General features: G+C 47.2%; 1 protein-coding gene across 1 annotated transcript; it reads left to right on the plus strand.

Moving 5' to 3' along the window:
• The first annotated feature begins 452 nt into the window (after positions 1-452).
• Positions 453-10487, plus strand: PRKAB1 (protein kinase AMP-activated non-catalytic subunit beta 1). The gene is made up of 7 exons (XM_025474151.3): positions 453-976; positions 3461-3624; positions 4834-4927; positions 5212-5326; positions 7431-7564; positions 8791-8859; positions 9112-10487. The coding sequence occupies exons 1-7, from the start codon at positions 818-820 to the stop codon at positions 9187-9189; spliced, it is 813 nt and encodes a 270-aa protein (XP_025329936.1). The 5' UTR covers positions 453-817; the 3' UTR covers positions 9190-10487.
• Positions 10488-11916: the final 1429 nt, after the last annotated feature.

Here is an 11916-nt window from a genome sequence, read left to right on the forward strand (position 1 = left end):
ATTTTTGGCTGCTGAGTACAGAGTCAGCTGGAAGTGGGCAAAGATGGCTAAAATAGTTAATAGTAGGGTGCCTGAGTGGCTCAGTCCCTTAAGCCTCTGCTTTTGGCTCAGGTCATGATCCCGGAGTCATGGGATCGAGCCCCGCCTCCGGCTCCCTGCTCCTCAGGAGTCTGCATCTCCCTCTCCCTCTCCCTCTCCCTCTGTGAGCTCTGTCTCTCAAATAAATAAATAAATCTTTAAAAAAAAATAAAAAATATATATAAAAATAAAATAGTGAATGGCATCACTCACTTCTTCGCAGAGACACCCCGCGCTGGCACGCCCCCTGCCGGCCTTCAGCAGGCTGGTCCTGGGTCTGGCCCTAGCGGCCGACTGCGCCTGCGCGCTCCGAGGCGGGCGGAGGCCTCCTCAGAGCGCGGCGACCGAGCCAAGCCGGACCGGAAGCGGAACTGAGGTCGAGTTAGCCCCGTGCGCTTCGCCGGCCGCCACCGCCCCCACTCCGGATCCCCGGGGACTCGCGGACGCGCCGGAAGCGGAAGTTGCTAAGAGGTGGGGGGAGTTGTCGGGGAAGTGCCGAGGTATTTTCGGGAGATTTGGGTTCAGCGAGGTAGGGAAGCGTCGCCGTCCTTCTCACCCGCCTCGAGCCGGCTGCCGGCCCGGAACCCTCGCCTGAGGGGTGTGGCACTTGGGGCTCCGACTCCTTCCGCGGGGGGCGGGGAGGAGTGACCTGCTTGTGACCCGCTGGTTGCCGGAGTCCCCGGCCCCTTCCCTGGAGTGAGGCCCGGTCCGGCTTCCCGGTGTCCCCGGAGACCCCGCCATGGGCAACACGAGCAGCGAGCGGGCCGCGCTGGAGCGGCAGGGCGGCCACAAGACGCCGCGAAGGGACAGCTCGGGGGGCGCCAAGGACGGGGACAGGCCCAAGATCCTGATGGACAGCCCCGAGGACGCCGACCTCTTCCACTCCGAGGAAATCAAGGTGGGGGCGGCGGGGATCCGGCCCTCGTTGACTAATACTGAGGGGGAGGAGCCCTCTGCTAGAGTCCCCGCCGCGTCCCCTCTTAATTAAAACCCATCGCAGGTGGGACGGAGGTGATGCTTCACTCCGTGCGCTTAAAAGCCAGATGGCCCTGTAAGAGCCCTCTTAGCAGTCCAGGAACCTGTGTCTAATTACCGATGAGACAGTCACCCCGAGGGAGGAGGCACTAACTTCGTTTAACATCATTAAGGAGAAAGCAGCGCTGGGACAGGCGTTTCAGATCCTTAATTAATTAAGATCGTTGAGCTAGCAGCAGGTGAGCCCCAGTCTCTGCTTTCCTCTTAGGTATAATTAGTTTCACAGCTTTGAGAAATCTTTCCTCACCTTTATTAGGAAAAAAAAAAAAAAAAGCCTGGCACTTTTTTTCTAGTAGCTGGTTTTGCAGTTTATTGTCGATTTCGGAGACAACCCAGAGCCCGTGTATAAGCTGAAAGTCGAGTTGCACAGCCCCCTGCGGGTGCCGGAGGTGTTTTGTTTTTCCCGGAACTTTTGGTTCAGGGAGCTACTTGAGAGCGGTCCCTATAAAAGGAATTCCACTTTGGGAGGTCAGTGGGTGAGGGCAGTGTAAGCCTGGAAAGGGGGCAGCCAGCTGCTGCTCACCTTCTCTCTCCTGGTGTGTAAGTAGGACTTCATATTTTAAACAGACCAAAGCAAATATTTTTGCAGGCCAGATTTGGACATCCTACCCTAATCTGCTTTAATTCATCAAAACTTTGAAGATGAGTCTTGACTCCTGCTTCAGCCACATCTCTCTTAACCACCTGATGGGGTCTTGTGTTTCCAGCTGCAGGGCCCAGGCCTGGTCACCAAAGCCAAGGACACCTAGTGGTTTTGGCAGCTGATAACCATGTGGTATATCCTAAGAAGGGAAGAACTGATCCCGTAAGGACAATGCCACAGAGTAGTTTTAGGAAGAATCAAGGTGTCTCCCCAGCCCAGTATATTCTCTGTTAGTACATTAATCATCAATCATGCATATTAGTCATCATTGCCCATTTGGCTAATTGCCTGGCAACTCATTCCACCTTTACTCATATTTTTTTTTTCTCAGATGTTGGGCTTGGTGATCACATTACTATCTTAAATCCTCACTTGGATTTTTGGCTTTGAGTCTCACTCTAGGGAGTCTGCTTTTACTGGGCCGTCTGTCCTGTGATTTGCACCTGCTTTGTGATTTTCATTGCATTCCTGAGGAGCTCCGTACGAAGTGAACTTTGGAATCTTGTTTCTCCAGTGATTGACATCCTTTCCCCTAGAAATAATTGTGGCCTAAGGACAGCTATTGAAGACACCTTAAGAACCAAACTACTTTCTTCGAGAAGTAGCTGTTGTTGCTCTTCCAAAATTCCTACGAGAAACGTTTAGCATACAGAGGATCTCTGGATAATTTCTTGATTTTAGATAGTGTCCATTATCACTTTTTCCAAAGTTACTAAAATGATGCAGCAGACTCACTGGATTGAATGCCTGAAACTCCCCAAAAAAGTTGTGGATTATTTTAGCTACACTACTTCACCATTTTGGCTGTGGTTAGTTATCACCTTCTCAGTGGCAGGGGACTCCAGTCCTTATTCTTTAATCTGTAGATCTTGTTCAATCTTTAAAGAATGCAAGTGTCATTTAAGATAAGCTCCAGTCAGTATTTGAAGTGAAGGTCTTAAAAGCTCGCTCAGCAACACCTTTAAGTGTCTCTCCCAGCCTGGAATTCCTGCTCTTTTAATGTCTTTGGCTTCTGACTAGGAAATATGTAAAAGATCCATAAGCACATATATTTCACCCAGAGTTGGGTGTGTTTATTTCTCTCTTATTTCGCAATACCTCAGTTACATAGCACTTTCTGCTCTAGAAGTTTCTGTTTGCCATACAGAGGGTCAGAGACTATGGTCTTACCTTTTTTTCCCAGTGTCTTGGACGTCACTTTAAATATTTTTTCCCTTAGAATCTAGATTTATGAGTTTTCCAGTTGACAGCTCTGGAATTGTCCCTGATAAATTTTCATGTACTTCAAATCTTGTTAATTAAGGGAAGAAAAATGAATGACATTTACCAATCTGGTCTTGAATTCATTGCACCCTCCTCCAAGTGAGTTCTGCAATTTCTCCTAATGTTTTGGTGTAGATCTCTTTAGTAACAGTATTGACAGCTCATAATTATTAAGTACTTACTGTGTGTCAGACACTACGCAGAGCGTTTTATATGGACCCTCTCATTCAGTCTTTCCCAACTGTAAGAAACGATTGCTTTTGTTAGGTCCGTTTTGCAAGTGGGGAGAGCAAGGCACAGCTATCAAGTTAATGAGCTTAAATATGAACCTAAGTAGTAATTGCTGCCTCTTTAGAATGAATTGTCCACATTAGAGTACCTATCTATTGTAGGGAGCTCACTAGTGGCTTCCTGTCCCTCAGCAAACTGTTCTGTTTCTAGGCTCCAGAGAAGGAGGAATTCCTGGCCTGGCAGCACGATCTGGAAGTGAATGATAAAGCCCCGGCCCAGGCTCGGCCAACAGTATTTCGATGGACGGGAGGCGGAAAGGAAGTTTACTTATCTGGGTCCTTCAACAACTGGAGTAAACTTCCCCTCACAAGAAGGTAATTGCCTGGGCAGTATTCACGTATTTGTCTTAATTCAGGGATACTCTGGTTTCTAAATGGGGAATAGAAAAGGATAGTTTTATAAAATAGATGCTGAATGGAAAATAATTTTGCTTAGTAATTCACAAGGTTCACACCCCACACCCAGTTAGTCTCTAGGTTTAGAACACGCTTAGAAGAAAACATCTCTCAGTTATGAGTATTTCACAGACGTCTTTGACTTCAGATATGCAGCTGTGTGTTTGCTTAGGCAAGACTTCTGCTGTAGAAAGAGAGAAATCTGTTCCTAGTGCAGTGGAGAGAGAGCATTGAGCTGTGAATCTTCAAGACTGGGATTTGAGTCCACTATTAGCTGAGCTAACCTCTCAGTGACACCTGAGTCCCAGGGTTCCTATCTGTAGGAAGGAAATACCGAACAGATAATCTCTGAGGTTCCTTCTAACGTTGATTCTCTGTGTATTACTTTTGTTTGGAAGGGACCTGTTATATAGGTATCATTAATAAAATAGTTGATCAGGAATCCTAGCATGGAACTTGTGTCTCAAGTTGTCACTATAAAAGGGTCTTCACTCATGAGTACTCTTGATGAAACAGAGGGAGAAATTGTGCCCTGCTAGGTCAGGCCTGATACTGTCACAGCCCACATGCTTTGCCAGAGGTGAGGTCAGTATAGGAGGGAGACACTCAGCAGTTACAAGTCATTGTAAGTCAGCAAAACAAAGCTTTCCTGGAACCTTATTCTAGTAGTGAAGCAAGTTTCTTTAGAGACCTATTTGTGGATCCTGTGAAATCGATCCAATCTCCTGCCCAAGGCAGACTGACAAAGAATAAAACTTTGCAGCATGCAGTTTATCTTGACTTGCTGTCCTCCTCTGGCATCCACGTTGCTAGGTGGTATTTTGCCTGCAAGTTGAAAAGGACACATGCCTGTTTGTTGACCTTTTGATGATAGGAATGGGGATTATTCCTGCATTTGAGCAAAGTGAATCCTCAAGGCACCCTCTTGCACTGCTGCTTCCTTACAGCTTTTCTAGAAAGAGATCATTCTACTGAATTGTCTTTAGTGGTTAAAAGTGTTTATTCTTCTGCAGCTGAACTCTTGGCTTTACATAGAAAGTTTTGGTTTTGTTCGATGGCTGATTTTGTAAGTAAGCTTAAGAGGGCAGCTCACCCAGCTAAAATCCTCTGCTTCCTTTTCCCTTGCAGCCACAATAACTTTGTAGCCATCCTGGACCTGCCTGAAGGAGAGCATCAGTACAAGTTCTTTGTGGATGGTCAGTGGACACATGACCCTTCTGAGGTACTCTACCTCCTGCCTTTGGTCCTCTGACTGCCTACACAATCCAAACAAATCATTTTCCCTTATCGAGTGTGCCAGGTCCCTTTGTCCTGCTGGTAAAAAGTCCCTGTGTGTGGCTCAGCTAGTTAGCAGTGCTGATGGTCAGACTTACGGGCAGACTTGATGGAGAGGAGCAGATTGGCTAGCCAGGAGGTGAGACCTTCCAGCCAGGAATTCAAAATCCTCAAAAGAATAACTCCAGAGACCTTCCATGTTATGATTTCTGCCTGTCTGTCTCTTCCCAGCCAATAGTAACCAGCCAGCTTGGCACAGTTAACAACATCATTCAAGTGAAGAAAACTGACTTTGAAGTATTTGATGCTTTAATGGTGGATTCCCAAAAGTGCTCCGATGTGTCTGGTATGAACAGTTATTTTATACCACGTGTGTGCAGGTGGGGGCTATGCAATCTAGAAATACTCTTATTTCTCTTGCCTCTCACTCTTGAGCTCAAGCTGCCCAGTCGGGTGGATGTTTGTAGCTCCCTGATGAGCCACAAAAGTAATTCCTAACTCTGTCAGGTCAGGTTGTTGAAATCTAGCTCCAAGGGAGCTGTAAGTCATTTTTTTTCCCCCCGCACTCATCTCCGGTATTTGGTAGGTCTGCTTAGCCACCGAGAGCAGACAGTGGAAACAGAACCAGAGCTTGATCTCGTGCCAGGGGCAGGGCCCAAGAGGCCCTGGAACATTGTACTGGGTTGGTGATGAGCCAGTTCAGGGGAAGCCTGCCAGCTCCCGGCCCACGACCCTCTGGGGGTGCCTCCCTAAAGAGTTTCAGCCTGACAGATGGTAAATGGACCCCTCAGTTTCCTCATGTGGTATGTTAGCACCTTCTTAGACTCCCTTTGGGGGAGAAGGAGGCTCACCACAGGAAATAGGCTAACTGTGCAGCCTGCTTGGTACCAGCCTGGTAAAACTTTCCCATCTTCCAGGAGTCAGCCAGTCATCAAGCTCTGAGTAAATTGCTTTCCATCCAGATCCACAGGAGGAAACAATACATACGATTCAGGGGCAATGATGTGTTGTAATCTAAAATGTCAATGCTGACTTTACTGCCTCTTGTAGGGATTTAAATAACTTCTGGACCCCTGTGGGAGGCAGCAAAAAAGATTGCCCAGGACTGTACCTGCTAATCTAACAAGATGGGTTCAGTTGTTTACAGAATAATTCTTTGTTGTCACCTGGGTGGGCCTGGAGTTTCTGCCACCAGGATCTCTTATTCTTACCAGTTCAGGAACCACAGTGGTAAATTGACCATGGTGGATTTGCTGTGGCTGAAAAGCCAGCTTGTTGAGCAGGAATGGGAAATCCAAAAATGGTGTTCTCTCTGGATAGCTAATGTTTTAGAGAAGTCATTTGTTTCTTTCTCAGATAGGTGGGAATTGGGGTTGGAGGAAATGCCCAAATATCCCCTACTTACTGGTACATGTGATTTTAGGCCACATACCGTAGCTTTTAGTCAAGTTTCTGCAGCTTAGACCACCTGGGGAAAGAAAATTGGCCCCTCACTGCCGGTAAGCCAACATCCGGCTCTGCATAGACTTCATATTTAGGTACTCACTTTCTCAAAATATATATTTACTCCTAATGGCTCAGTTTTCTGCACTTAATGCTTTTCTCAGTTTCCTGCTGTCATATGGTTGGGTCGTGTGAAGGGAGCCTGCACCCTAGAAAATGACGTCAAGGGAATTGGCAGAACCCAAGCGTATCAGATTTATTCTGGAGAGTCCCAAGGATCAGGTGACCAGAACCCCTCCTAGGTGTCCATTGAAAAACAGCTCAGTCCCTTCCAGCTGGCCATACATCGCTAAGTGAGTTGCCTCTAGCCTTGTGGAACACTGCCTTCTAGAAGCTTCTTAATATATCTGTATAATCAAGACACTCAAGAGTTTGAAAAGAACCTAAGATGGTAGAGTCAAAGAGCCTATAGAGATCAGGTTTTCAAATTTTTTATTTTTGGTTTTAGTTTTGAAATGTCCTGTTGCCTCAAATAACCTGTTCTTTGTCACTCTGTATAAACAGTCTGCTTTATATTCTGTTTTATTCTGGCCAGTGGTGCTCAGACTTTGGACTTGGCTGCTTAAGCCTCACTTGAAGCCCTGAGCTTCTTTGTGGTATTTGCCAGCCCAGCCCAAGGCGAGGAGCATTATTCTGCAGGGGCCTGTCTGGTTAGGTTACTATGAGCAGCCTCCTTGTTAGCCTGACCCAGAATCACCAGCTTCGCCACCACTGCTGTCTGCCGCCAGGGCATCCGAGCTCACTGCTGGATTTTATGCCAGTCACCCAAATCCCAGAGGGTTTTCTCATTGCCTCTCCTCTTCACCCTTGGGGCCTGTATAGTCTCCAAGGGAGTATAACTCTACATTGAGGGGATAAGGAAAACTAGATGATGCCACAAATTCAACAAGACTGCTCCTAAAACACCTAATTTTCAAAGTAAATATCCTGTCACCATCTCCCAACAGAGCTGTCCAGCTCCCCACCAGGACCCTATCATCAGGAGCCCTATGTCTCAAAACCAGAAGAACGGTTTAAAGCACCACCCATTCTCCCTCCGCATCTGCTCCAGGTCATCCTGAACAAGGACACGGGGATTTCTGTGAGTACAGGCATCTGCCAGGACCATTCTCTGTGGCCCTGTGCTGCTGCTCCCCTTTCTGACCACACCTGAGAAAGCAGTTGGTAAAAAGGTTTCCTTGTTGCCCCTCAGTGTTAACTGCTGGGGTCCCCCTCCACTGTGGGGATGGGCACAGCCAGCAAGATGTTCCCCAAGTGTGGCTCTTGCTTTCCCATCACACAGAGCTTTTCTGAACTTGTCTTCCTTACGTTTCACTCCTGCCTCAGCACCTTCCTTGTAAATCGTAATGAAACACATAACCACCCCTTCTTGGTAAGCTACCAAATGGAACTCCTCCTCGGGCCCCCACATTTTAGCATTGAATCTTAATCACTTGCTTTCAAAAACGTCAGTGCTCCTGGTTCCAAATGTGAGGTATCTGGGTAACACACATTTTCTCAAGGAGATTGATAGTCCTCATAAAAAGAAGTGTATATCCTCCTAGATCCTGAGGAGCACCGCATTATTACCTTGTTAATTTCCCATTTCATTTAAGTAGATAAGCACAGCATGGCTCTAATTCTTGGGAATCTGGATGTTCTCGTGTTTTATCAAGCCACCTCCTAAAATTCACGTTTATGAGGTAATAAAGCACCCATGCTGCTCTGGGCTCCACATACAAGTGTGTACAGGTGTGCTAAGATAAAGAGCTGAATGCATACATGTGCAGGTGTTCCCCCCCCCCCCCCGCCCCCACGGCAGTCATGGCTTGTTCCCCGGGGATTCACTGTTCTCCACGCACCAGGTGCCATGTGCCCCTACCCCCCACCCCGATTATCCACTTCATCCCTTATGCTCCCCGAGTCTTAACAGACATGAGCTTGCAGTCCACTGCTCGGGAATGTTTAATATAGATTTATCTTGCTGCTTTCTCTAAAAGTGCATTCATTGGACAACTCTTTCTTCCTGTTTCCCTTTCGATCAGGACAGAGCCATGGCCCCCTCTATAGAGGCTAAGCCTGCCCAAGACGCATATTGGGAAATGCATCCAGCAAGCCCACAGGGAGCTCCCCTTAGTTGGAGCATGAGGCACGATCCCCATCACCTCACCTCTCACCTTAGACGAGCCACTCACTGCCCAGCTTAAGCAGAAAGGGGCATGAGAGCCTGCCTCCTTTCTGTTGGTACCCAGTGCTCTGAGATAAAGGGAGAACCTTCTTCATTGCCAAATCCTAAATGTTCACCATCTGCTTTTGTGCTTCTCACAGTGTGATCCAGCTTTGCTCCCTGAGCCCAACCATGTCATGTTGAACCACCTCTACGCACTCTCTATCAAGGTAATGACACGTTTGTTGCTGTTAGAGCTGTGTTTCTCAAAGTGTGCTCTGAGGCCCCCCCCCAGCAACAGAATTACCTGGAGTACTTCATTAAAGGGCAGCTTCGGGGACCTGATCCAGACCCACAGGTTCCGGTTCTGAAGACAGAACAGGACTCTGTTTTTATTCAGCCCCCTTGATGATTCACACACAGACTAAAGTTTGAGCCCTTGACTTAGTCCTGCCTTTGATCATTTCCACCCTCTTCCTCAGGATGGAGTGATGGTGCTCAGCGCGACCCACCGGTACAAGAAAAAGTATGTCACCACGTTGTTATACAAGCCCATATGAAGAGCTGGGAGCCAGCGGTGGGCCCCAGAGAACAGTGCCACCGGGCCCCACACGTGCATGTGCTCGACTAGAGGGAACAGACTGTATATTTCTCATTTCACACCCTTAATAAGACATTTCACCCCCGCCATAGTCCTGCTCATAGGTTTGTTCCAGGCCTGGCAGCTCCCAAAGCGCCTCCGTCTGTAACAGTCCTCTTAGCACCCAGTGACAGTGAGCCCCGGCGCTCACCAGAGCTGAGAACAGAGCGAGGGAAAGTGGAAAGTCTGCAGCCCCCACACTATAGTGCATGAGGACAGGTGCAGCTCTGAAGATACATCCTCTGAATTGGTTGTGGAGATTCTTCTTAAGCCAAAAATGAACACCAGCCACTTTGCTGGTAAAATCCAGGAAGCAGGGAGTGAGGCTACACAACTCTTAATCATACATGCATTTTTAAGGCCATCAGCTTGTCCCTCCCTGTTGAGGCCTGGCTTTGGAGCTAAGAGTAAGTGCCGGTCCTCTGAAATCAAAGCAATAGATTGTTTCCGGTACTTTGCTCCAGGGAGGTATGATTTCTATAGAAATTAGAACCTGTCTGATTTCCAGGTGAAGATTTACAGTTGTTTCTTATGCTTACGTGCACTGTGTACTTTTGTTTTCAACCAGAGGTGGCTGACTCTATGGCCTTCGGGCAATTTTAAAATCACCCCACCTAGAATATAGATCATGTGAACTGTATTCAGCAATAATCTGTTTTTAGAACAGACTTTGAAAACCGCTGCCGGATTTCTCCATTTAGCCAGATGATCCTGAGGACTGACCACTGTTCGCTGGAGGGTTGTCCAGCTTTTTATTCTAATCGAAATGAGGTGGCAGTGTTACCATGAAAACTTTGGAGAAGCACCCTATGCTAGCCTGTGCTGCCTTGCTCAGGACCTCTGTCTCTACCTAGCAGTGAAGGCTGTCGCAGTTGCTGTTGCTTACTCTGGAAGGAACTTAGAACTTAACAGCAGCCTTCTAAATTTGTGTTGGGAAGACATCCTTTGGACCAAAGCAAACCTCTTTATGCTGGGCATGGTTTCTGGGAAGATGCTGCAGATGTGCCCATTAGCACAGGTTCCTGTCCCCAGGTCAGCAGAAGCTATTGTCAGGCCCTGTGTTCCTGCCCAGAGATGGAGGAACACGCTCCCTGGTTTCCAGTATTTATTTGGTAAACCTGAGTCTGGGATACCCTTTTTTTGTTACTGTTTTCCAAACACTGAATTATTGTCACCTTGATGTACAGGTTTCAATAAAGCTTTGTAAAAATAACAGAACATGTGCTTGGAGGAAGTTTTGATTTTACTCCGTCATTTGGAGAAGAGACTGGAACTCTTCCAAGGTTTACTCAGTTTGGTGCTTTTCAGTCTTTATCACATATTGGCACTCGCTGAAATGGTACCATCCTTGTAGTACTCTAGGGTGAGTGACAGGGCAGCTCCAGCTGCCCCCATGGCTGAGGAACATCCCCTTGACCTACCCATTCTGCGCACAGAATTTGGAAGGCTGTTAAGGAGCCTGTAAAACTGAGCTTTGAACCACTGAGTCATGAGGGAAGCTGAGGAGAGGCTCCCAGTTTGGGCAGGTTGGTGGCATCCCCAGGTCAGAGGTTCTGCTGCCTCTTGCTCATCTGGGAGCACCATGGGATCCTGAGATCTTGATACCTGCTTGGAAGACACCAGAGTTGTTCCCATCAGCTGAAAGGAGCTCTGTTTGTTTTACCAAAAAGATGAAAGATTACATATGTTCTTTTAATTAAAGCCTTTCCTTCCCGGGCATCAGGAAACATACATTTATGAGAGAAAGGGAACCTCTGGGTCATTTGGTCCACTTGAGGTAGCAAGTAGCCTAGAAAGCTTTCCTACCTCAGTAATTAGCTGTCTCACTCTGGGAACCCTAGATTTTAAGGACTATAGAGATTCTTTGGTAGATGGAAATAGGCAAAAATCCTCTTTCCAAAACTGGGGAAAGTATTTTTTAAATGCAATTAAAAACACCTACCTAAGCTCGAAAGTATAAAAGGGGTCTCTTCAAGCACCAGAAATGTAGAGACCATGGCCATGTTAGTCATCTGTGAGCACAGCCCCTAGATCTGCAGTGGGGACTGAGGGTGCCTGGTGTGGGACCCCTGCAGGAGTTGGACCAGAACAGCTCTGCCCTGGATGTGAGGGGGATTAGAAAATATGGCTGCTAGCCTGCGTCAGCTCAGAGGAAGCGAGAGGCTCCAGGCTGTGGGGGAAACAGCATGAACTCGGAAATCAATGTAAAAACTAATTGGAAGCCAGTAAACCCTGTAAGAGCCCTCTGTAGCCCGGTAGCCGGAGGACTCTTGAGGGAGACAGCCACCACCTGGGATCATGGTATCTGCATTCTCTTCAGCTGTTTGTGCGTCTAGAAGACTTTCCTTTAAAAGGCAACACAAAGCAACTCTCCTATGGTTCAGAAGATTGCTCACAAACCCAAATGAAAAAAGCCTCAATACCCAAGAAGCTAAAGGTAATGGAAATGATTTCACGGATGTGGAAAAGGAGACCCAAATCACAGGGGCAAAGCCAAATGTAGAACTGAAGTGTCCTATGACCCAGGCAATGCTTTCTCTATTAGCATTCCCATTATGGGTAAGGACTGGTCACATGGTTAAAGCTTAACCCAAATTGCTTTTGAATAAAGATGTATTTTTCCCTCTGGAAATGTACACACAAATAA

Source organism: Canis lupus, chromosome 26, assembly GCF_003254725.2.
Source record: "Canis lupus dingo isolate Sandy chromosome 26, ASM325472v2, whole genome shotgun sequence".
NCBI lineage: Eukaryota > Metazoa > Chordata > Mammalia > Carnivora > Canidae > Canis > Canis lupus.

Coding starts and splice junctions, on each gene's coding strand:
- PRKAB1 (XM_025474151.3), top strand. CDS start 818: ATGGGCAACACGAGCAGCGAGCGGGCCGCGCTGGAGCGGCAGGGCGGC. Junction 977..3,460: donor TCCACTCCGAGGAAATCAAG/GTGGGGGCGGCG, acceptor TTCTGTTTCTAG/GCTCCAGAGAAGGAGGAATT. Junction 3,625..4,833: donor AAACTTCCCCTCACAAGAAG/GTAATTGCCTGG, acceptor TTTCCCTTGCAG/CCACAATAACTTTGTAGCCA.